Source organism: Giraffa tippelskirchi, chromosome 4 (genome assembly GCF_054371585.1).
Source record: "Giraffa tippelskirchi isolate mGirTip1 chromosome 4, T2T-mGirTip1v1.2.pri, whole genome shotgun sequence".
Classification (NCBI taxonomy): Eukaryota; Metazoa; Chordata; class Mammalia; order Artiodactyla; family Giraffidae; genus Giraffa; species Giraffa tippelskirchi.
In genome coordinates, this window is record NC_137278.1 from 132,593,623 (window position 1) to 132,620,541 (window position 26,919).

General features: G+C 36.0%; 1 protein-coding gene across 5 annotated transcripts in view; it reads left to right on the forward strand.

Annotated features, from left to right (window-relative positions):
• CCNT1 (cyclin T1) overlaps window positions 1-26,919 on the forward strand; it is a 33,440-nt gene that overhangs the window by 2,624 nt on the left and 3,897 nt on the right. Inside the window, exons 2-8 of one of the 5 annotated variants that reach the window (XM_081596822.1) lie at window positions 1,219-1,300; window positions 14,105-14,233; window positions 16,310-16,370; window positions 17,870-17,932; window positions 19,384-19,429; window positions 20,601-20,764; window positions 20,930-21,000. In XM_081596822.1, coding sequence (XP_081452948.1) covers window positions 1,219-1,300; window positions 14,105-14,233; window positions 16,310-16,370; window positions 17,870-17,932; window positions 19,384-19,429; window positions 20,601-20,764; window positions 20,930-21,000 — 616 coding nt within the window. The remainder of the gene's footprint in view (window positions 1-1,218; window positions 1,301-14,104; window positions 14,234-16,309; window positions 16,371-17,869; window positions 17,933-19,383; window positions 19,430-20,600; window positions 20,765-20,929; window positions 21,001-26,919) is intronic. The other 4 variants (XM_081596823.1, XM_081596824.1, XM_081596826.1 and 1 more) reach the window with 4 other exon arrangements.

Genomic DNA, 26,919 nt, shown 5'->3' on the forward strand with positions numbered 1-26,919 from the left:
GGGGTCGCAAAGATTGGACACACCTGAACAACAACCTAGGGGGCAGATCAGGGAGGGCTTGAGATGATGAGATAAGCAGAAGCATACCTAGAGGACAGATCGGGGAAGGGTGTTGTAAATCAGTGTGAAGAGTTAATTCTGTCCTAATGGATCACCTTGGCAGGATTTTCAGTAGACAGGTGACAGGTTTAGGTCTTAAATAGTTTTGTTTGTAGTCCTTCTTGATCCACACATACTGAGACCTTGTTTATTAATTCAGCAAGTTTATAGTGAATACCTGTTTCATATAAGGATTGTGTTAAGTGTCAATAGTTTGATGAAAACAGATTTGCTTTTTAATTCTGAGAGACAAGTATGATATCTTTTTTTAAAATTGAAGAATTACAATTATTGATTTCCAACATTGTGTTAGTTTCTAGTGTACAGCAAAGTGATTTAGTTATACGTATATATGTGTTCTTTTCCTTTTTTTTTTTACAGAATACTGAATATAGTTCCCTATGCTGTTATCTGTTTACTTATATATATGTATATATAGTTGTTTTTATGCTAATGCCAGACTCCTAATTTATCCTCTCCTGCCCTCTTTCTTCTTTGGTAACCATGGTTTGTTTTCTATGTCTGTGAGTCTGTTTCTGTTTCATAAATAAGTTCATTTGTGTCATTTTAGGTTCCACATAGAAGTGGTATCATATGGTATTTGTCTTTCTCTTTCTGACTTCACTAAGTACGATAATCTCCAGGTCCATCCATGTTGCTACAAATGGCATTATTTCATTCTTTTTTATGGCTAAGTAATACTCCATTGTGTATATATACCACATCTTCTTTATCCATTCATCTGTCCATGGACCTTTAGGTTGTTTCCATGACTTGGCTTTTGTAAACTGTGCTGCCATGAACATTAGGGCCCATGTATCTTTTTGGATTAGAAGAATTTTCTCTGAATATATGCCTAGGAGTGGGATTACTTGATCATATGGCAACTCTGTTTTTAGTTTTTTGAGGAACCGCCATACTGTTTTTCATAGTGGCACATCAGTTTACATTCCCACCAACAGCGTCGAGAATTCCCTTTCTCCACACCTCAAAGAGGTAAGTATGATTTTCATAAGAGCATCTACTATGCTTGGCTGAATGGTCCTTTTGGGAGGATATGGAGATTGTATTTTGGGGGATTGTACTGTCTGTTTTGGGACCTTAACTTGAACATTTTAGCTCACAATTGACTATCAACACTGCTATAGTTTACATGCATCGATTCTACATGATTCAGTCCTTTACACAGTTCCATCGAAATGTAAGTATGATTTTTTTATATGGTATAATTCTTTTGTGATTAATTTCAACTTCATATTTCTTTGTGGTTGATCTTTGCTGCTAAATTGGAGTTTGAAGTTTAGAACTTAGTATTGATCACTTTTATTATATGTCACACTGCTATTCTGAATCCAGCCTTCTAGTTTTCCTGTTTAGTGTCTAGCTAGTTGTTTAGCTTTAGTGCATTCTTAGAATAGGTGGATTCTCTAATAAAATAGATCATTGAACACTTAGCGTTAACAATTTTGGTTTTGGAGAGTAGCATTAAAGGGGAAACTCTGCTTAATTTAAGTGTAACTTTTGAACTGGTTATTAATATGGGAACAGGAAAACAAGTGAATGTTAGTCATTTACATTTTCTAAAAATCTTTGAAAAGAGTCCAAACAGTGTCCGGTTGGAAGGGGAAGGTACATTATGTAATGACTGGGTGATGACTTTTAAGACGAGAAAAAAAAATAATAGTAATAAAGGGATTTTTTTTTTCTGGACAGAATTGTAAATAATGCTATTTTCAGTTTTGCTACCTGAAATGGTCCTATTTAACATTATTGTAAATGACTTGGAAGCAAGTGCATAGTGATATTCCAATTGCAGGTAAGAATATATTTGTTTAATAAAATCACAAGATAATAGGGCTAAACTTGATGAACACTTCATATGGATTTATGAGTCAAATATTTCATTATTTTTTTAAGAAAAGGTTATGTTTTGAGGTAAGGTGTTTCAGACTTACCCTTAGGATAATAGGGTTTGAATTCTCTTTTTTATGCCATAGGAAAAGAAATTGGAAAGCAAGATTTAGTGGACTCATTATTGGGAATAATTGTACAGGAAACCCTTTAGATTTGTGGACTAAATATTCCCAATTTTTGCTAATTATTCAGTCATTTTGGCTGTCTCCTATTTTTAACCTCCCTGCCTCCTCTGATTGCCAGGAACACATTCTTCTTAAGAGAGAGAAGCATTTATTGAGTCTGTCTGATAGCTCTAGAATAGAAAGTAGTAGATAAAAAATGGAATTTGAAGAGGAAGTCTATTGCTGTCTTGCCCATTCTAAAAGTTTTCTACATTTCTTTTCTTTTATTATGGTAAAGGTTTGAAATCCAAGGTGAAATACATCTCAAATCAATTTGTCCACTCTATGCATATGTGTTTGTGTATTATATATGTATGTGTGTGTGTGTGTATGTATGGGATTCCCTGATGGCTCAGTGGTAAAGAATCCACCTGCCAATGTAGGAGATGTGGTTTCAGTCCCTGGGTCAGGAAGATCCCCTGGAGAAGGAAATAGCAACCCACTCCAGTATTCTTGCCTGGGAAATCTCATGGACAGAGGAAATCTCATGGTGGGCTACAGTTCATGGGATCAGGAAAGAGTCGGACACGACTCAGTGACTAAACAGCAACGTGTGTGGGTGTGTTTCCCCTGCTTTACCTTTTAAATTACATCTTGTCTTATTTTCTGTGTGTTTATTTTAGCAAGGACAGAGACTCACTTTTCTGTGTATCCTCTAAAGCACCTTCAGTAAACTTATTGAATGAATGAACGATCTGGTAATTATCCAATATAGATATTCTTTTGGATTTTAGTACCTTTTCGAGAATCCAGTGATTCTTTTAATTTGGGGTTATTGGTCCTCTTTAAGAGAACAGATTTTAGGAACATTCTGGAATTAATGGATGAAAAATATGACTCCTGTAAGATGTTAATTCTAAGGGTTTAGCTGTGGTAAATCCAAATTCAGATTTAAGGGGATTTAGTACATTGTGGCATTGATAACGTAGTATGTCCTGTGAAGTGCTCATACATTTTTCTTGTTTTTTCTTATTACAAAGGTGGTAAATGCTTGTGGTAAAAATTAAAACAATACAAGCATGTGTAATGTAGAAAGTAAAAGCTCCTCTGTAATCCCATCCTCCAGAAGTAACTTTTGATAAACATTTCGACAGGAGTGTCCCAGACATCTTTTTGTGCCTGTAGTACCAGCATTTATGTATTTCTATAAAAATCACTTACTATACTACTCTTATGCAATTGCCTTTTATCACTTAACAGTATTTATGTATTGGGCATTTTCTTGTTATTTTAAATGGCCACATAGTATTTGAGTAGTTGCTATAATTTATTTTACCAGCTTTTGATTGGTGGATGTTTGGGTTGTTTATAGTTTATTGTATTATAAATAATTTATATAAAATAGTCTGGTACAGGTGACTGTTCTATAAGTTCCTATAGATGGAATTGTGTCCAAGGGTATGCATTTAAAAGATTTTTGTTGTGTCCATTTGCTCTACTGAAAGATATCAGCATACATTGTTTCCAGCACTGTGGAAGACAGTTCTTTTCTCTCCGTCCTCACTAACAACAAATACTTATTATTTCAGGAAATACTATTTGTCAAGTACTAGGGATAGAGTGGTGAGCAAGATAGTAGGAGTCCTATTTTCTGAATTTACATTTCTTCAGTTAGTGAAGTTGAACTTCTTATGCCTGTTGGTCATTGTTCTTGTGAAATTGAAGAATTGACTTAAAAATTCTGTTGATTCTTTTTGCCCCTGTTTTATTTTGATTTTCTCACCTATCAAAGCTGTGTGCCATGTGCTGTGAATACTTTTCTTGTTTTGTTGTAACTCTTGTGTAGTGTTTTGGAGCCTAGAACACTTGCCTTTTTAAAAAAAAATTAAAAAATCTTTATTGAGGTATAACATAAAGCATGGGCTTCCCTGGTGGCTCAGTAGTAAAGAATCCACCTGCCAATGCAGGAGATATGGATTCAATCCCTGGGTCAGGAAGATCCCCTGGAGAAGGAAATGGCAACCCACTCCAGTATTCTTGCCTGGAGAATCTCATGGACAAAGGAGCTTAGGAGGCTACAGTCCATGGGGTCGCAGAAGAGTCAGACAGGACTTAGCGACTAAACAACAATAGCAGCAACATAAAGCACTCAAGTTTGAGGTGTGCAGCACAATTGTTTTTTACATTTTATTAATAGATAACCTCCACTCAGAACAAGATAAAGTATATTTCCAATACCTTGGAAGGTAGAGAACTTACCTTTGATTGCATAAATTGTATTCCTTTAGTGGACATGATTAAATGACTGGTTTATTTTTACTTAAATCCTGGCATTGCATTCTTTTTTTGAGAAGAAATTCAGCCTCACTATAGTCCATGGGGTCGCAAAGAGTCGGACACAACTGAGCGACTGAACTGAATTGAATTTCTATATATACTATCTTAAATGGTTTCAAGTGGGGGAATGTAAAAGTAAAGGGGAGCAACTTGATGTGTGTGTATTTATGTTGTATTTTCTAACATTTGATACACAGGTGTTGTCTTGTAATAGCTGACAAATTTGGGTGTATATTACTCTCATTAACTGACTTTTAAAAGGTCAAGTTTAGTGGTTAAGAGGATGATCTCTTGAGTCAGACACATCTGAATGTGGATTCTTGCTGCACTGCCTACAGCTATTTGGCTTTGGGCAAGTTACCTTGAGCCTCAGTTTTCTCATCTCTTTGGAGTCAAAAATGGTGCCTACCTCATAGGATATAGATGAATTAATTTGCAAAATGCCTGCACATAGCAAGTATTAGCTGGCATTATTACTGTTCCTTTAATGTAGAAAAAATCTTACGCTCTTACTTGGCATAAGAATTCCTTTGGAAACTACCTTTGATAGGAAAATACTTTGATAAACTAGCTTGGTGTATGAGTCCGTGAGGAGCAATGAGTATATGATTGATTTCACAAAAATTAGATTGAAATTTATCTGTTGCAGTCTTTCACTTAACTGAGATAGTGCCTTGTTAGACATTGTTTTTATTATATATATGCATATATATATGTTAGATTCTTTCAAGTGTATTTTTAGACCCTTGAAGACAAAGTTGTAGGCTTAATATCTTAGTATTGCCTTTGAGTTATCTTTTTCCTTTTCCCCTTTGTCCAATCAGTTATAAAGTCCTGTTAATTTCTATAATGGTACTATTCGGTTTTTCTCACCCTATAAATATGTATTTTTATCATAAAATTAAAGAGGACAAATGAGGTAATTATTTCCCTGTAACTCTGGTCTTTGGAGATAATCCTATTAACCTTTTAGCATATATTCTACTAGGATTTTTTTCTCTTCATGCAATTACATATATATATATATTTACTGAAAACCTATTCATTTTACCAAGGTGAAAATTGCGTCTCTTTTTTACTTTATTTCTACTGCTAGTGCCTATTCTAAACTTTGTTTCCTAGTGCTTGTATTAGTAAAATTTTCTCTTAAAAGTAACTTAATGTTTCTATCCTTTCTTCCTGTTAGTCCCATCTACCACTGGATTAATCTTTTTAATTATTTCTTAAACTCTACATTTTTTCCCCCAAAATGTTTAATGTCACTCTCAAAAATCTTTTGTGATCTATATCCTTTTATTTATATCCTTTAACTACTCAATGTACTGTTCAAAATGTGCTTGATGCCCTGATTTCTCACATCTTTGTTCATGCCCGCTTTCCTCTTGTTTTTCTTTGTTTTGAGGTCTAGTAGAATATTTGTAGCAAGCTCCATATACAACTGCAACAAATATAAAGGAAGAGGATTATTATTCTGAATTGAGTTTGTGGAGAAAAATCTTTTCACAAGTAATACAAATAAATATTAGACTGCTTATCAGTTCTACTCAGTAAATAAATATTTCACTTCTATAAAATTATTTGTTTTCTTTGACTCTTGGTGAATTCTGTCTAGTTCATGCCATTGCCGTGTTTGATTCACTGACGTATTCTTGTTAAGATTGTAGAGAAGTTCTACTTCCTGAGATTTCCCAAATCACCAGGCTATGTTTATGTCCTGTTGTTCTGATTTCTTCTTTAGCACCCGAGTTTTCTGTCTTCTTGTGTATTGGCTTGACTTTTTTTTTTTTTTTGGCCTCACAGCATGGCTTGTGGGATCTTAGTTCCCCAAACAGGGATTGAACCTGGGGTCCCAGCAGTGAGAGCACTAATTTAAGTTTTGTGCTCTTCTCCATATGTAAGTATAATTGAGATAATTCGCATACAATAGAATTCCTTTTGATGTACAATTCACTGGTTCTTGGTATATTCAGAGGTTAGCAACCATCACCATGATCTAATTTCAGAACATTTACATCACCCCAGAAAGAAACCCCTCATACTTTAGCAGTCACTTACATTTCTCTTTTCCCAGCCCCTGGCAACCACTACTCTACTTTTGTCTCCAAGAACTTGCTGATTCTGGATGTTTCAATTTACTCCTTATTTTGCTGAAAGTTTTGCTTTCGTTTTAGGTTTGAAGGATTCTTTAACAAAAGAAACCACTCATTACCACAAATAAACAATTTCAGTTTTTTTGTAGAAGGTTATTTGACTTAATTTTAATATAGTCATTAAAAAAAAAACCAGTAGAGAGAAGTAACAGAATTGGGCCGAGAGCCTGTATCCAGACTTGAACAGCACTGGCCAGTCCCTTGTTAACAGCAATCTGGAGTGCCAATTGGAAAGATCCTGGGTGGTACGTCCACCCCACAGGTGAGACTTCAGATTGCAATTTTGGGGGCTCCTGTTTGTAATCTCAGGCCGCAAACTGATATCATCATCAGTTTGTGTGCAAAAAAGCAGCTCTTGTGAGAATGTAACATTGTAAATATCATCTCCACATAGTTTTTGGTGACTAATAATAAAAATAATTTTAAAAGATTACTTCAAAAAAATGCAGCTCTAGTTTCACTTTAATTTTACAATGCTGTTTGTTTTAACTTCCTGAGTCTTAAGCCTCTTAGTTGGGGAGGAGGGCCAGAGAGGTGGGAAGGTGAGGAGGAGAGGCTGGCCAGTCCCTCAGGGGCTTAGGGATTTCAAGTCCTACTCCCTTTCTTCTCCAAAGTGCCGATTGACCTGATGGTAACAGTTGATGTGCTTGTAGCCAGGCATGTAGTCCAGGCAGTGTCTGGGCAAGGTCAGAAGTCGGTCAGAGGCATGCTCCCCTATTTCTGAAGCCTGAATAAGACTCATTCCTACCAGTTGATCTCAGAATTGTTTAGGCTGAAGAGCATAGGAATAAGGCAGAGTAACGTGAACAGTCTCTTTAATTCTAGAAGTCAAATAACAGTTCCAGATAATCAATAGAAATAAAGTGATCAAAGAAATATGTAATGGGTTAAGCAGTGCAGAAAAGAATCTTTGAGCAGTAGGGGATTTAGTAAAGAAAAAGACCCACCATGAATGAGAAGTACATTTTTGTATATCAATTCCTATATCCATTAAGTTACTGGCAGTTACAGTAATAACAATAAAATGCTCTATTAAGGTATGATTATGTTTATCTATGAAATTTTGTGACTCTTTGATTCCTTGCAAAATCTTTCGTAAAGGTTCTAAGGGGAAGCTAATACTTGGAACAGAGAGAGTAGGGAATAGGATTTGAGTCCACAATACCTGAGTTCTCATGGAGGAAAAGTAATAGGTGGTTCCCTTCCAATATAAATGATCAATATGTGTTACGCATCTGGAAAAAGAGGTTCCTCACTGATACGTAGAAGTTTCTACATTACTGGTTACAATACATACAAGTTGAGGGGCTATTTCAAAAAACATAGGATTTGGGGAAGATAGTCCATTCACAATACTTAATGAAGTTCTGTAATAAGTAGGGTTCCCAAATGTGAGATGTTGGTCCACTTAGCAGTCTCTTGGTAGCCTTATCACAGTCTGTCAGTAAGTGGTGCGATTATTAAAGTCCAAACAATTCCCAGTAAAATGTCACAACTAATACTCTGCCCCAGATACAGTGAGTAACACATGAAGTTGGTGTAATCTAGCAGATAAATTTTGTCCATAGAAAGTCAAAGTTAAGAAAGAACAGGCCTTGTTTGTAAGGCAGGTGAAGTTATCCTGAGTTTGGGTCTGGCTCCTATTTCTCCATCTGAAGATTCCCCAACATTTTTCTTCATGTTCTTTTCTTAACTGTAGCAGATAGTCAGGAGTTGGGGTATGAATAACAATCTGCATTACAGTAAGGCTCCAAGAAGAGTCTTTTCTCGGGAATAACAGTGTGTTAATGGCACATATTTCCATTTTTCCTGTCCGGAGATTATATGATGATACCCTTCCCTTGTGCAGTCACGTCAGCAGCAGGTTTGGGAGGATGGTTAGGCTGCTTCACTCAGACTCTAGCTTCAGTAGCATGTATTTCATTTGAGGACCCAAACCCTCTATCACCTCTGACTGTTAGTAAGGTGGGAGATTCTCCATTTTGTACTTTGCCAGTTACAAATGGAAGAATCAGCAATTGACAGTTTGATTATGTTTATTAATAAGTAGATCATCCTTTTCCTCATTTAGTAAAATTACTCAAATTTCTCCTTGGTAGTCTAGGTCTGTAACTCCCCCACGGACACAAATCCCATTTAATGCTAAACTAGAGCATTCTTGGATTAATTCAAAGTGTCTGGGAGGCATTTTAATCGCAATACCAGTTGAAATAGCACATATCAATCCTTTAGTAAGTCTGTGTTCAGATGTAGGTGACAAATCCAGTCTGGATGCCTCAGGGGTAGCTCAGAAAGGAGCTAGTGCTCCTGGGCTGATTTTCCAATTCTAGTTGTCTCAGGATGGAAGTCTGTTTTATGAATCTGTAAGTTTAGAATAGTCATCCTCATCAAAGGAGTTTCTAATTCTCTTTTAGGTCTATTACTTAAAATATTGAGGGCAGTATTTAAATTAGTCCTTCAGTTTTTATAAGAACCCCCTCCAAGTTTAATTAATTGCTATTTAAGCAGATCATTCATTCTTTCAGTCAAGCCAGCATCTTGAGGATAATTTGAAAAATCCATTGTACATTATGTTCCTGGACAAACTCTTGTATTAACTTACTTTAAAATGTGACTCATTGTCACTCTGAATTTGAAGTGGAACACCATAATATAGATTAATTATATTAATCTCCTGTGTTTTAATAGTATTACTCTGATTGGCTTTCCCCAAGGGAATGGCCACTAAATATCCAGAATAGGTGTCCACAGCAGTACACACACATTGGCATCCTTCTTCCCAAATTAATGGACCAATATAATCAGTTTGCTGTATTTGCCTGGGCAGCTTGCCATGTGCCACTTGTCCTTTACTGGTTGTGGCAAGCTTCTATGCTTAATTGTTGACAAATTGGACATTGTAAAATGACAAATTTAATGAGATCTATAGTTAAAGAAATACCTTGATCCTGAGCCCACCTGTATGTTGTTGTTCCTCCCAAATGGCCACATTTTTGGTGTGCCCATGAAGTCAAACATTTTAAGTTGCTGAAGTCTGGATCAACTTCTGCTTGAATTCGGGTTTGTTCATCTCTGATAGAGTTAAACCATTGTTTCCTAGAATATGGGACACTGTGAGCATCTACATGAAAGATTGAAACAGTAGTAGTTTGAACAGTTTCCCAATGTCAGACCGTAATTCCTTTCCCCATAGCTCTTTGGAGTGAATTTGCCAGGTATTCTTTACACTTAGGTGAAGCCAAGTGGCCAGTCTGTTCGTTGGCTACTGACCAAGAATCTGTGTAAATATGACATTCTGTTAAATTTTCTTGTTTTAGAGCCTGACATACTGCATATAATTCAGCAAATTGACTGTTCTTAGTATAACTCTTTCCGGCCTCTGAAAATTTCCTGTTCTAGAAACCCAAGGGCTCTATTTTGTTTTTTCCTTAAGATCCAATTGGCATATAGTTCATTGATTGATAACAGGTTATTTTGTGTCACAGGGTGTCTGATCTCCATCCAAAGATAGATTACTGAGATAAGCTTTAGAATAATTCAGTTAAACGTCTTAGCAGTAAAATATAACAGCAAGGAGCTATCTGGGAAGTGAGTCTTGGTCAACATAGATCTCAGTTAACAAAACTAGAATTTACTATTAAGTGAAACAATTTTTTGTGAAGGCACTAACCCTCTAGCCAGGGTTAATGGTTAGTCCCATCAAACAAAAAATGAGGTTTATCAGGGAGCCGGGAAAAGTCAAGCAGCCACCTGGGGTTTCCCAGTGCCCTGACTGTTTGATTTATAGCCTTTGTTTACCAGTTTTAAATTCCTTGATTTAGAAGTAGACAGTTGCCATGTTCTAAGAAGATCAGGATAGCAAAAATCGGACAGTGAAGTATTAATTTTTTGTAGAAGCAAAATGAGCTTATCTGTGTGTGCCACATTCTTCATAGATCATGTGAAATAATATTTAGTTCCTTTACCAAAGTTGCAAAAGATTTTAAAAATAAATATAAATCACTTAAAGGCAAAGAAATTCGCATAGTCTTGTTATCAAAAGCCACAGCCCAAGAAAGCTATTCTCTTAACAGAGAGAGAAAACCAAGTTCCAGTCTGATACCAGCTTACTGTTAATAACAAAATCTGTTTATCTATTAATAGTTAATTTTAATTTAATCCTAGAAAGTCCTTTCTATAAATCTTGAAGAGGTGATATTTTTACAAAGTTGTTGTTATTCAGTCTCTAAGTCATGTCTAACTCTTTGCCACCCCATGAACTGCAGCATGCCAGGCTTCCCTTTCCTTCTCTATCTCCCTGAGTTTGCTCAGACTCATGTCCGTTGAGTCAGTGATGCCATCCAATCACCTCATCCTCTGTCTCCCCCTTCTCTTGCCCTCAGTCTTTCCCAGCATCAGTGTCTTTTACAGTGAGTTGGCTCTTTGCATCATGTGGCCAAAGTATTGGAGTTTCAGCTTCAGCATCAGTCCTTCCAGTGAATATTCAGAGTTGATTTCTTTTAGGATTGACTGGCTTGATCTTGTTGTCCAAGGAACTCGGAAGAGTTTTCTCCAGCACCAGTTGGAAAGCATCAGTTCTTTGGCGCTCAGCCTTCTTTATGGTCCAACTCTCACATCCATACATAACTACTAGAAAAACCATGGTGTGTGTGTGTTAGTCACTCAGTTGTGTCCAACTCTGCAACCCCATGGACTGTAGCCCACCAGGCTCCTCTGTCCATGGCATTCTCCAGGCAATACTGGAGTGCGTTGCCATTCCCTTCTCCAAGGGATCTTCCCAACCCAGGGATTGAACCTAGGTCTCCTGCATTGCAGGCAGATTCTTTCCATTAGCATCACCTTACCTACTATGGAAAAACCATAGCTTTGACCGTACAGACCTTTGTTGGCAAAATGATGTCTCTGCTTTTTAATACACTGTCTAGGTTTATCATAGCTATTCTTCCAAGGAACAAGTGTCTTTTAATTGTTTTTACAAAGGCATCAGAATAAAACCATAACTATAATGACAAAAGACTTTATTTAATAATTTTATTTATTTATTTTTTGGCTGTGCTGGGTCTTCATTGCTGTGTGGACTTTATCTAGCCGTGGCGAGTGGGGGCTGCTCTCTAGTTGTGGTGCACAGGCTTCTCATTGTGGTGGCTTCTCTGTTGTGAAGCAAGGGCTCTAGAGCCTGCTGGCCTCAGTAGTTGTAGCGCTAGCGCTCAGTAGTTGCCATTCCGACTCTAGAGCACAGGCTCAATAGCTGTGGTGCACAGGCTTAGTTGCTCTGTGGCATGTGGGATCTTCCAGACCAGAGATTGAATTCGCATCTCCTGCTTTGGTAGATGTATTCTTTACCACTGAGTCACCAGCAAAGGCCTACTATGTTAGGGAGACTTTCCTAAAGCATAATTATTCTTATTAAAGTTTAATTTAAAAGCTCTTATCTAATTTGCTTTTTCTTTCCTTAAAAATTTCTTCATATTGAGTTACTTTCCTTGCTGACAAATTTGTAAAGGAAACAGCAAGATTTTATTTAGCATATATTAAGCCTAGGCACAGTGAAAGTATTCTACTGATTATTATACGATGACTGTAAGACATATCTATATTGATTAACTCAACAGACTTAAACCATCTTCAGTAGCAGATATCGGCTTGGTACTAAATATTTCCCAGATCATGTGGTCCTAAAATTTATTTTGGCCAGTTTTCTAGATATGTAGCTTTAATTTGTAAGCACTTATTAAGTCAGTTAAATAGAGCTCATTTACAAGTTAACCTTAGCAATGTTATCCTAGGACAAAGACACATACTGAGACATACACATATATCCAGATAGGCAGAGGTTTCAGTTTCTGTTTGAGATTTAAAATGTCTCTTGGTCTCTTTTCTTTTCCCCCTGTCATTTCCTAGAATGAACTTCTTTTTGTTAACCTTGCCGTGTTCCTTTCTATATTTAGCTTGTGCAGTCTTTACAGCAGCTTTTTCAGCTACCAGCTGGAAAGTGGACACTTGGTCACCTAAAATGTAGTTTTGACATTGTAACATGGACAATCATCCTTGCAGATCGCATAATTCTTTCTCCAGTTTTGACTTCTTTTCAACCAATTTTAATTTGGCTTCTTGCACCTTATGGTAGGCAGAGAGGATCCAGCCTCTCTGATCCATCATAGTACATTCTTGTTCTTTCTCAGTTGGCAAGAGCCGCAAACATTCAATAACTTTTAAAGGTTCAGCCCTCTTTAATTTGGGGTCCCAATTCTCACACAATCCAGTGGATATGGCCCATTCAGTAGCTAACAAGAAGTAAGGCAGATCTTCCCATCTGGAAATAAAGACTTCATTAATCTTAATGTTTTTCTTCTTAAAGAGTGGCATTTTGCTTCACAAATCCTGCTCACAGCACCGATTTATGTTTTGCCAAAAGTTTTACTTTCGTTTTAGGTTCGAAGGATTCATTTACAAAAGAAACCACTCGATACACACAAATAAACAATTTCATTTTTTTATAGAAGATTATTTGACTTAATTTCAATATACAGTCATTAAAAGAAAAGAAATAGAAGTGTAACAGTGTATACATCACCAAATTGGGCTGACAACCTACATCCAGACTTGAACAGCCGTGAGAAGTTAACAGCAATCTGGAGGCCCAGTTGGAAAAGATCAGGGTGGTACATCTACCCCACGGGTGAGACTTCAGATTGCAGTTTTGGGGGCTCCTGCTTATTACAGTCCTGTGCTGCAAACTGATATTTTCATCAGTTTGCTAGCAAAAAAGCAGCTCTGGTTTTACTTTAACTTTACAATGATGTTTATTTCATCTTGTTAGTCATAAGACTTATTAGACCCCGGAGGTGGGCCTGGGCTGGCCAGGCCCTTAGAGGCTTAGAGATTTCAAGTCCCACTCCCTTTCTTCTCTAAAGTGCCTCTTGACTTGCTGGTAACAGTTGGTGTGCTTACCAGGCAGACACGTAGTCCAGGCAGAGTCTGGGCAAGGTCAGAAGTCGGTCAGAGGCCTGCTGCCCTACTTCTGAAGTCTGAACAAGACTGGTGGTGGTGGTTTAGCTGCTAGGTCGTGTCTGACTGAGCCCACCAGGCTCCTCTGTCCATGGGATTTCCCAGGCATGAATACTGGAGTGCATTGCCATTTCCTTCTCCAGAACAAGAGAACAAGATTACCTCTATTTTAATTTCCCTAACAATCCTTTTAAAAAAAAGTATATAGAGTGCTTTGATAAAACTTAATCTCATTTTAAATAGAAAGCTGTCTACTTACATCTAGTGGCTACTTGAAAGTAGCTTTAGAGAGTTCATTGAAGGATTGATTTAGGAAGTGGGCTTGGGTTAATGGATAGGAGAGGAGAAGATATTTTAAGTAGAAGGGAAAGCATAACAAGAGGTGATGAAAATTGAGGTAAGCAAAGAAGTTGGTTTAAAACTTAGTCCTTTTTTAGAACTACCTTGCTCTAGAAATAAATAATAAAAGTGATTTATTTTCTCTTCATCCAGTCTGTGGCTCCAGCAGCCTTATTTTTAGCAGCCAAAGTAGAGGAGCAGCCAAAAAAATTGGAACACGTCATCAAGGTAGCACACACTTGTCTCCATCCACAGGAATCACTTCCTGATACCAGAAGTGAGGTAGGGGGTTGATTAATTGCATACATCTGTTTTTCTTAATTTATTTTGATCATAACTTAGTTTTGCAACTTTGATTTACTGAAATCTTAATGGGGACTGTTAAAGGAACTTTTAGTGTTTGTTTTTTCCTTAAAACATAGAAATTTTATGACAAAAGTTAATTGTATTTTTTCTGATAAAATTGGAAAATGCAGAAAAAGAAGAAAATACGTTAACTAGGTATAATTTGTACCACAGATATATAAATGAACCAGTATTGCCAGCTTCTTTTCTATAAGTAGCTGTACATGTATATATTTTATACCTACATTTTTCACTTACTGTATGTCAAATATTTTCCCATCAATTCTCTATTTTCTTTAAATATTGATACAGAATTTCATCATATACATACATATATTTTAACCATTATCTCTTAAGATAATTTCGAGCTTTTTACTGGAAATATTTCTGTGGAGAACATTATTTTTGTTAATGAATTTAAAAAAATGGATCCTGTCACATATGTGTTTAACTTTTTAAGAAATTCAAGTATGCTCATTAGAAAAGAACTCACACTAAAGAACCATTTAAAGTAAAAGTCAAAGCTCATCTCCCCTTCTTCTCCTAGGAGAATACTGTTGATAATAATTCAGATAAATATTCTTCTACCCCTTTATCCTTTGTGTCTACATATAGCTTTCCCCCCCTTTCCGTCTTTCCTTGACCTTATAAAGAAGAGAAACTCTCCTGGCTTTACAATTCAGTGATTGGGCAGCAGTGAGTTTGAAGAAAAATTACAGATTTCTGTACCAGATTATTTGTCTGTTACAGTGGATGCACATAATAGATAAGTAGAATTGTGGAATCACAGCTCCTAGTTAATATGAGTCAAATGTTAGAATAGCAGCGTCTTGACTTCATTTTCTCTCTGGGCTGCACCAGAGCAGTTTTGTTGAAAAGTTGTTGGTCTGAACTTGTATTTATGTTAGAGACTACTAACTGCCATTGGTCCATAGAATTGACCAAATAACAAAATTTTAATGAAATAAAAAGTAAAATCCCAACTTTTTTTTCTTCAAAGTATATTTACATGACTTCTCACCTGAGTCTATCTTATGAGGTGACTCGGAGAAGATACTTTCTCCATTATGTGGAAAGGAGAGCTACCATAGTTTTAAGTCCTTAATGGACTCACTCAAGATCATAAAGTTCAGTGGAAAGTTAGCAGCAACATAAGTCTCTTAACTCTTGGCTCAAGCTTCTCCTAGAGCTCTAGACCAGTGCTGTCCAATAAAAATATAAGGGAAGTCACATATGTAATCAGAATTTTTAAGCTTTTCATTAAGCTTTATTTAAAATTTTTATTTAAATTTAAAATTAATATAACATATTTTATATAGCATTTTGTTTAACCCCAAAATATAGTCATTTCAGCATATAGTCAGTTTTAAAACATTATTAATGAAGTGTTTTTTAACATTATTATTTTTTAACTAAGTCTTTAAAATTCATTGTGTATTCTACATTCATAGCACATTTCAGGTGCTTGATGGCCATGTGTGGATAGTGGCTACAGTAATGACTGTACAAATCTGAAGGAGTTGTTTGTTCCATTTTCTTGTGAACTCCTCTGTGAATTTTAAAAATCTAGCATTACTCTAAAAGGAAAGTTTAACAGGAATCAAATGTTTGAGATTGCGTACAGTACTGTGGGAAGGCTGTTCAGTGTGTTTTGATGATGTTAAAAAAAGGTATGTTAATATTTTAATTTTAAAAGTTTTTAATCTGCATCATATGAACATTATAACCTAAAATGTCAGGCTGAAAATGAACCAGATATCTGGTGTTTATTCTGTAGCCCTTTATAAATAAAGTGACATCTTTTGCTATACCACTTATTTATTTATTTATTTATTTCAAAGGAGAATCTGTTAGGGATAAAGATTAATTTCAGTTCCTACTTTCCCTCATAACTGCACTCTTGCCTTTTGTGGCTTTGGTTTCCCTTGGAGGTTGTTATGATAGAATTGTCTACATTTTGTTATATACTGTGTCTTTTGGGGGAATAATTTATGTGTCTTCTCACACCTGCAGGCTTACCTGCAGCAAGTTCAAGATCTGGTGATACTAGAAAGCATAATTCTGCAGACTTTAGGTAAGCTTATTTTCCTTTACAACATTAAAGAAATATGTATGCAATATAATGTTTTTTTAATTTGCAAAATAGGAAACAGGAAGAGAATTTCTTGGGAAGGTTTTTGCACATTGTAGAGATTGCTTAACCCTGCCGCAGAGAGAATGAAGGCACCACCGACCTTTGAAATAGCCATTAGCAGGGTTTTTCTGTTTGTTTTTATTCTAGGATTCATGATTTGTTTGCTAAGATTTGGCAGTTTTTAACTTTCTGATAAATAATGGCAGAAACTATCTAAATAACTTTTTTCCTTCCAGGGGTTTTTATTGTCTGTCCTTATATTTACATAACACTATTTGTTTTTAAAATTGGTAATCAATGTTCCAAACAGTAGAGTGGGGATGGAGGAATTCAAGTTAAATTGAATTGATGGGCTAAAGAACTGATGATGTTCTGTTATTATTTATTACTATTTTCATCAGCCTGCCTTTAAAAGCTTAACAAATATGGAAAATAAAGATTTTCTAGTTCTTTTGGGCTATCATTTTTCTCTTTAGATAGGAGAGTATTTCATGAGTCATGTTGGAAAGTTGCTGATCGGCCTGTATTTTTTGCATATACACCTATACACACAATGAATTCTTCAAAGTTTGTCTCTGAAATTAGTTCCTGCTAATTTTTACTTTAAGTTAGTTATCTTCAAGGTAACCATACTTTAGGGGACAATGATATTTTTCTGGTGGGATACGTTTTTATTAATGTTTTAATGTGGAAACCTGTAAAATCTAACTTGCAAGAGTCAGTTGTGCTTGTAGAATAATTTGCATCAAGTAAATTTTGCAATAGAATTCTCTTCTTTTTTTTAATCAGTTTGCCTCAGACTTTGTTTCTATTTTTTGGGCGTGCTGCACACAGCTTGTGGGATCTTAGTTCCCTGACCAGGGATTGAACCCAGGCTCTCGGCAGTGCAAGTGCAGAGTCCTAACCACTGGACCGCTGGGAGAATGGCCTAGAATTTCTTTACTCGTACTAGATAATTTTATTTACATACACAAAAAGAAACTTCTTCGAAAATTTTTATAGACATACTGCATTTTCATTAAGATCATTTAGAGTTAGATAAAATGATCAGTACTTAATGATGATTGAGATGATGAAAAGAAAGACTGAGCTAAGAGAGGAATAGGTTTTAAAAATGTTTTCTAAAGGCTAAGCTGTCAGAGATAATCATTATGTAACTACTTATTTTCCAATCATATATTCTGTTGTCCCTAAGAACACGTTTTGTATTCAGATGTTATTGATAGGTCAGGGATCTTGTGACTGCATTAACTTTCTTATCTGAGTGGTGCCTTTGAAGATAATCTTGAGAGTGTACTGCATACTTTATGTGACTCTCAGCCTCTCAATAGGCAGTTTTGGGACCAGAAAATGAGAGAAGCCTTCAATGATGACTCAGATAAAAGCAATATAAAATATTTTGAGTATCTTTTGCTTTTTAACCAGATACTTTTTTTTAGGCTTTGAACTAACAATTGATCACCCACATACACATGTGGTAAAGTGCACTCAACTTGTTCGAGGTAAGCAATCCCAATCCCAGCTTGAGACGCTATCTTCAATTGTTTTACCGTTTAGAGGTTAAGATTTACTGTGGGCTAATACATAATACAGCTGCTTTGGCCAAAATTTAAATTAAAAAACCTACCTGGCTTTTTAATTTCAAAATGAGTGGTTGGAGCTTTTCTGTTGAGTTCTTGTAGTGTTTTTAGGTGATCTCTAGATAAAGTGAGTTAGTTTCTTGTTTGTCAAAGCTGGAGGCAGATTTTGAAAAGTCACTAAAATCAAAGTATCCAATAGCAATTTTAAGGATGTCTTGGGAGTGAAAATGAAAGTGAAGTCGCTCAGTCGTGTCCGACTCTTTGTGACCCTGTGGACTGTAGCCTACCAGGCTCCTCTGTCCATGGTATTTTCCAGGCAAGAGTACTGGGAGTGGGTTGCCATTTCCTTCTCCAGGGGATCTTCCCGACCCAGGGATCGAACCCAGGTCTCCCGCGTTGTAGGCAGATGCTTTACGGTCTGAGGCACCAGGGAAGTGATCTTAATTTGATTCTAGGGTTGATTGTCCTGGACACTGTTAAAAACAGGCCACCCAGAAGGCCACGTAGAATTGATTTGAACTTACTTTTATGATTGTTAATTCCTTGGCAGGCTTGCTTTTTATCTAATTTAACTTTAGTAGCCATGATTGCATTAAACCTAGTTCTTCTTTTTATTCAAATAGTAATATCAAGAAAGAATATCTAGATACCATTGTGCATTTAAACGCAGTTTCTTGTTTTGTAGACTTTCACTGATAATTGGCCTTAACATGTGTTTCATCTGAAAACTCAGGGGTTTTTTGAGTTCTTTTTATTTTGAAAGCATTAAAAGGTTTACATTGAGCAAGCATAGTGTTAAACAGAGATGGGTTAAATATGTTAATATTTCATCTAAGGAAGATTAAAATTTGCTTCGTTACCCAGACAAATTTTTTTTTGAAGGAGGAATTTTTTTATTGTAATATGTTTAAATAATTTATGTCATTTGCTAATTTTTTTCCAAATATATAAAGGTCTTCTGATCTTGCCTCCAGATTAGTTTATCCCCCTAGCTTAGAATTTTTCAGTGGACTCTTGTATCAGGATCTCTGAGTTACTTGTTAAAAATGCTCATTGTTACTACATCCTTCGCCAAAAGTCTTGAGTTAGACTCTCGGGAGGATGCCCAGGAATTGCATTTTAAATATGTAACCCTTATACCTGGTGTGCAGAATAAAGCTTAAGTCCCTAAGTCTGGAAACAGCATAATTGTTAATATAATTAAAAATCACTTAAACTGTTTCATTTGACAGTAGAATGTAAACATCAGGTGGTCAGAGACCATATCTGTCTGATTTGCCACTGTATTCTCTGCCTTGCAAATGTTAAATGCTTACTAAATAATTATTGAGAATGAATGGAACTAATAATCCCCCCTGCTTTTTTTTTTTTAGCAAGCAAGGACTTAGCACAAACTTCTTACTTCATGGCAACCAACAGGTTTATATTTTAATATTTTTCTCTTCTCTTTTTGGGATAGTACTTTACTTGGGTTGGAATTGTCACTTTTTGTTGGGTATGTGGAAAGATGATAGCTCTGGCACTTAGTAAACTAGGAGCCAAAGATCTAGTCAAGGATCTCTGATATTAATAGAATGTGTAATAGACAAGTCCATGGTAAATGCTGATTTTTCTGCACAGTTGTCATGCGTGCCTTAAAATTTCCATGCTGCTTTTTAATTTGTTAAGGTGATACAATATTTTTGTTGCTCTTTGATAGCCAACTTAATCCTGCATTTGTTACTTTGCATTAAAATATCCAAGAGCATAGTTCTGAAAGTTTATTTAAACTTGGATTTCATTGCCAGTCGGTGACTAAAATCTTAATTTGGAGGATTCTGCTGTAATTGTGGTATTTTAAAAGGTTCTTTTTGTCTTCACTTACTCCCAGATAAATGGACACATATATGTGTGAAGAGCTGTGATACTTTTTCTTTCTCATTCCCTTTTTAAAGAAAAAAATTAACACATAACTTGTATTACCAAATGATTTGCTCATTCTCTTCTCCAATCTACTACATAGTTCTTGGAAACCAAAGATACTTCTAATGACCGTCAAGGCTAAGAAGATCATTTTTATAGCCTGATGGGAGAAATTTTAAAAATAAACTATCAAGCATATTCACACGAGAGAGTGATTATCTATTCATTATTTACGAGACCATATCTATGACTGGCAAGAAATAAGATAATTTTTAGGATGGTTCCTTAAGTATTTGATTTAGGGATTGTACATATTAAAAATCTTAAAATTTTTCTTATGTTCGGAACTTATTCTCAGGATGATTAATCCTTATTTTAAAAAACTGAGTACTCAGTCTTTTATTTTTGTTTTTATTTTTTCCAGTCCTTCATCAGTGTGTGGATTAAATGATGTATAGTCAAAAAAATTAGAAAGTTGTTACCTGAGCAGATGGGTTAATGGAAAGATTAGGTTGGGTGTTGGATTAGAGCACTGGCTATTTCTTGCCTTTCTTGCTCTCCAGTGTTTTTTTCTTTTCCTTTTTTTTTACTTTTTTTTTTTTTTTTTTAAATAATGGAGAGTTTTTTAACTTTGGGTTCAGAATTGAGAGCTCATGACACTCTCTTGTTTCCTTCCCTCTGATGTCAGCCTGCATTTGACCACATTTAGCCTGCAGTACACACCTCCTGTGGTGGCCTGTGTCTGCATTCATCTGGCTTGCAAGTGGTCCAACTGGGAGATCCCAGTCTCAACTGATGGGAAGCACTGGTGGGAGTATGTTGACGCCACTGTGACCTTGGAACTTTTAGATGGTAAGTTTTAGAGTAAGGGACCTTGAAAAAGCACTTGCTCTTGATCTGTCACATATCTGACCAAAGGTGACTTGATTTCAGATGAATACAGTTAGTTGAGGTTATTCTTGTTTCATTACTTCTGCCTCTCTCAGTTTTTCTTAAATGTTCTAATTTCATTTGTAGAACTGACACATGAATTTCTACAGATTCTGGAGAAAACCCCCAACAGGCTCAAACGAATTTGGAATTGGAGGGTAAGAATTATTGCTGTCACTTTCTTTTGACTGCACCAGTGAGATACCAGATATGAATATGGACCCTAGGTTTGGAATTTCCCTTTTTTATAGTTATGCAGTAATCATGATTTCAACTTCATAGCTGGGATACTGGCTCAGAAATCCGTTGATGCAGGTAACAGCAGGATTTATTTTGTGTTTTGCAACTCTCGTGGTTTAGTCATTTGGTCAGCAACATTGGTTGAGTATTTTTTTGTGTGTAGAGAGTATTAAGGGGGAAAATTTGGCTTTTCTGAGACACAGCATGTTGGCTTCTTATATAGGAAAGATACAGAGTTAGGAGGTTAGAGCTGGTATTGTAATTTTATCTTTGACATTACTTGCTTTTAAATGAATTTTAGAATTTTGTTTTTATATAGGTCTCAGTTCAAAGTTCTATTTCAGGTATTCTTGAAAATCTTATTTATGATTAATGAAATTATTCTCTTTTTTTTTTAGTGTCAGAAACCTTAAAAGTATTCCTTGCATTTTGAGAATTCTAGACTGAGGATGCTTAATTTCTTTCTCCTAAGTTGAGTTATAGAAAATGAGTTTGCCTAGGGTTCAAAGGAGATTTGAGAGGACACAGGTCTTACCTTTTACTTTCATGTAAAACTTTACCAAGATTTCTAGAGTTTTAGACTAACTAATCATAAGGCAAGGATGTTCATGAATGAATACAACTTCATTATTTTTATTGCCTTGTAGCATTGGTATAGATTACAGTCACTTTTTTTTTTTAAGTATATAATATTAAATCTGATCTTAGCCAAAAGACTGGGAATTGATTAAGTGTACAGTGTTTTTTGCAGTGCCACACAGCTTGTGGGATCTTAGTTTCCTGTATGTGTGTTTGTGTGTGTATGATCAGTTGTTTCTGACTCTTTGCAACCCCATGGACTGTAGCCCATCAGGCTCCTCTGTGCATGGAATTTTCCAGGCAAGAATACTGGAATGGGTTGCCATTTCCTCCTCCAGGGGATCTTCCCGACCTTGGGACTGAACCCACGTCTCTTGCATCTCCTGCAGTAGAAGGTGGATTCTTGACCACTGCGCCACCTGGGAAGCCCCTGGTTTCATGACCAGGGTTAGAACCTGGGACCTTGGCAGTGATAGCACCAAGTCATAATCACTGGATTACCAGAGAATTCCCACAATATTATATGTTTCACTATAGGTACTATGCTGTACAGAGGATCTCTCGGATATATTCATCTTGTGTAACTGAAACTTTTTGCCCTTTGACTAACATGTCCTTGTTTCCTCCTTCCCTCAGTCTCTGGAAACCACTATTCTACTCTCTACAAGTTTGACTATTTTAGATTCCTCACATAAGTAAGATCACATAATTCTTGCCTTTCTGTGTCTGGCTTATTTTACTTAGCAAAAGGTCCTTCAGGTTCATCTATGTTGTTGCAAATGGCAGAATTTCCGTCTTTAAAATTTTTAAATTGTGGTAAAATACAAATAACATAAAATTTACTGTCTTAGCCATTTTTAAGTATACAGGTATTACATGCATTTTTACTGTTCTGTAGTCATTATTACCATCTATCCACATAACTTTTCATTTTCTAAAACTAAAACTCTATAACCATTAAACAATGACTGTCTATTCCCTGACCCTGGCAACCACAATTATATTTCATTATTTAGACTATTGTTAGTACCTGTAAACCTCATGTAAGTGGAATCATACATTATTTGTTTTTTTGTGACTGACTTATTTCAATTAGCGCGTCCTCAAGGTTCATCCATGTTGTAGCATATTGTAGAATTTTAATTGTTCTCTTAAAAGGCTGAATAATATTCTTTTGTGTGTTTGTACCACATTTTATTTATCCATTCTTCCATCGATAGACATTTGGTTTGTGTCTGCATTTTAGCTTTTGTATATAATGCTGCAATGAATATTGGTATACAGTTATCTCTTTTGAGACCCTGCTTTCTATTCTTCTGGGTATATACCCAGAAGTAGAATTGCTGGGTCATATGCTAGTTCTGTTTTTATTTTGTTGAGGAACCACTACACTATGTTCCATAGTGGCTGTACCATTTTACATTCCTACCAAACAGTTCACAGAGTTCCAGTTTCTTTACATCTTTGTTAACACTTGCTGTTAATTTTTTTTTTTTTTTTTTTTGGCAGTAGCTGTCTAAAGGATGTGAAGTGGTCTTTGATTTGCAATTCCCTAATAATTAATGATGTTAAGCATTTTTCGTATTCTTATTGGCCACTTGTGTATCTTCTTTGGAGAAATGTCTATTCTAGTCCTTTGTCCATTTTCAGATTGGGTTGTTTGGTTTTTTGTTGTTGAGTTTTAGGAGTTTTCTGCACATTCTGGATACTAATCTTCATCAGATATATAATTTACAAATATTTTCTCCTATTATGTGTATTTCCTTTTACTCCAGATAGTGTCTTTTGATGCACAAAATTTAAATATTTCCATGGAGTCCTTTTGGGGAGGGGTGTGGTCATTGGCATTTGCTGTCATATCTAAGAAGTCATTGCTAAATGCAATGTTGTGAACCTTTTGTTCTTTGTTTTCTTCCAAGAGTTGTATTTTTTTTTTTAATTGGAGGATAATTGCTTTACAGTGTTGTGTTGGTTTCTGCCTTACAACAAGTGAACCAGCCATTGTTGTTGTTCAGTTGCAAAGTCATGTCTGACTCTTTGCAACCCCATGGACTGCAGCAGGCCAGGCTTCCCTGTCCTTCACTGTCTCCTGGAATTTGCTCAAACTCGTGTCCATTCATGCCATCCAGCCATCTCCTCTGTCGTCCCCTTCTCCTCCTGCCTTCAATCTTTCCCAGCATTGGTCTTTTCCTTTGAGTTGGCTCTTTGCATCAGGTGGCCAAAGTATTGGCACTTCATGATCAGCATCAGTCCTTCCGATGTATATTCAGGGTTGATTTTTTTTTTAGGATTGACAGAGTCTTCTGTAGCACTACTATTCAAAAGCATCAATTCTTTGGCACTCAGCCTTCTTTATGGTCCAACTCTCAGATCTGCATGTGACTACTGGGAAAACCATAGCTTTGACTATACAGACTTTTGTTGGCAAAGTGATGTCTCTTCTTTTTAATACACTATCTTAAGTTTGTCATAGCTTTTCTTGCAAGGAGCAAGCATCTTTTCATTTTATGGCTGCAGTCACCATCTGCAGTGATATTGGAGCCCAAGAAAATAAAATCTGTCACTGTTTCCATATGGTAATGTATATATTTCAGTGCTACTTTCTCAGTTCATCCTACCTTCTCCTTCCCCAAAAGGAAGTTCTCTGTGTTCACAAGTCTGTTCCCTGTGTCTGTTCCCGCCCTGCAAATAGGATCATCAATACTATTTTTCTAGATTCCATATATATGCATTCATATATGATATTTGTTTTTCTCTTTCTGACTTACTTTATTCTGTATAACAGGCTCTACGTTCATCCACCACAGTTCAACTGCCTCCAATTCATTCCTTTTTGTGGCTAAGTAACATTCCATTGTATATAGGTATCACAATTTCTTTATCCATTCATCTGTCCGTGGACACCTAGGTTGCTTCCATGTCCTGGATATTGTAAATAAATAGTGCTGCATTGAACATTGCGGTACATATATCTTTTAGAATTATGGTTTTCTCAGGGTATATGAGTTTTATTGTTTTGGATCTCAGATTTGGATCCTTTATCTGTGTTAATTTTTGTATATGGTATTAGGTAAGGGTTCAGTCTCATTCTTTCGGAAGTGGATGTGTAGTTTTCCTAACACCATTTGTTGAAAAAACTCCTTTCCCCATTGAATGGTCTTGGCACCCTTGTCAAAAATCATTTGACCATGTATGACAAGGTTTTTTCTGGGCTTTCTGTTCTGCTCCGTTCATCTGTATGTCATTACCCCACTGTTTTGATTAGTGTGGCTTTGTAGTAAGTTTTGGAATCAGGAAGTGTGAGTCTTCCTGCTTGGTTTTTCATTTTCGAGATTGTTTTGTCTATTCAGGGTCCTTTGAGATTCCATATAAATTGTAGGATGGATTTTTTATTTCTGCGAAAAATGTCATTGGAATTTTGATAGGGATTGCAGGAATCTATACATTGTTTTGAGTATGCACATTTTAACAGTACTAATGTTTGAATTAATGTTTGGATCCAGAACATGGGATGAGTTTCCAGTTATGTTTTCCCTAATTTCTTTCACCAGTGTTTTGCAGTTTTCACTGTGCAAGTCTTTTACTTGGTAATTTCTAAGTACTTGATTCTTTTTGATGCTGTTGTAAATGGAATTGTTTTCATATAATTTCCTTTTCAGATTGTTTACTGTTCATTCAGGAAACTGTAACTGAATTTTATTTATCCTGCTACTTTGCCTAATTCATTGATTAATTCTAATAGAATTAGAAAAAATAATTTTTGGGTGGAATCTTTGGAGTTTTCTACATATAAGCTCATGTTATCTGCAGACGGATAATATTACTTCTTCTTTTCCAATTTGATGCCTTTTATTTCTTTTTCTTGCCTGATTGCTGTGGCTAGGACTTCCAGAAGTGTGTTGAATACAGGTGTTGAAAGTGAGCATCCTTTCCTTATTCTTGATGTTAAGGAAAGCTTTCAGTCTTTGACCATTGAATATGATATTCACTGTGGGTTTTTTATATATGGCTTTTATTATGTTTAGATAGTTTTCTTATATCCCTAGTTCTTGAAAGTGTGTAGAATTTTGTCAAATGAGTTTTTTTCATGAATTGAGATGATCATGTGGTTTTTTTTCCCCCTTCATTCTGCTTATGTGATGTGCTTGTGAACGTGCTCAGTCATGTCTGAGTTTTTGTGACATATCAATTGATTTCCTTATGTTGAACTGTCTTTATATTCCAGGGATAAATTCCACTTGGTCATGATATGTAGTTTTTAAAAAAGGCTGTCAAATTCATTTTGCTAGTATTTTGTTGAAGATTTTTTAATCTATGTGTTTAAGGGATATTGGCCTGTAGTTTTCCTTTCTTACAGTGTTTTTGGCTGATTTTGGTATCAGGGTGATGCTCACCTCATAGAATGAGTTGGGAAGTATTCCTCTTATTTTTTGGAGTGTTTGAAAAGTATTGGTGTTACTTCTTGTGGTGGCTTCTCTTGCTATGGAGCACGGGCTCTATGTGTGCAGGCTTCAGGTATTGGAACACACAGGCTGAGTAGTTACAGGTCAAAGGCTCTAGAGCCTGTGCTCAGTATTGTTGTGCATGGGCTTAATTGTTCCATGTCATGTGGGATCTTTCTGGATTAGGGATTGAACCTGTGTCCCATGCATTGACAGGCAGATTCTTAACCACGTGCCCACCAGGGAAGTCCCCAAATTTTTTGATTTTTCTCTTATTTTTCTTTTCTCCATTTTATTCTCTGCTCTAATCTGTGTTGTATCTTTCTCTCTGCTACCTTTGAGTTTAGTTCCTCTTTTTCTAGTTCCTTAAATTGTAAAAGTAAGTTTGTTATTTTGAGATGTTTGTTGATTTGTTTGTTTTTGTGTTTCACAGCTTGAGGGATTTTAATTTCCTGATTTTAGTGTGTTTGTAGCTGTAAATTTCTCCCTTAGCACCACTTTTGCTACATCCCTTAAGTTTTGAAATGTTGTACTTTCTTCCTTTGTCTTTAAGTATTTTCTATTTTCCCCTTTGATTTCTTTGATCCATTGGTTTAATTTCCACAATTTTGTGATCCCCCCCCCCCCCAGTTTTCACTAACCTTTATCTAGTTTTGATTTTTAGTGTGATATGTGTCTTTTAAAATCTGTTGACTAAGTTTGCGACCTAACATATGGTCTGTCCTGGAAAATGTCTCATATCCACTTAAAGAATGTATGCTGCTGATTTGGGGGAGAGTGTTCTGTATATGTTTGTTGGATCTGCTGCTGCTGCTG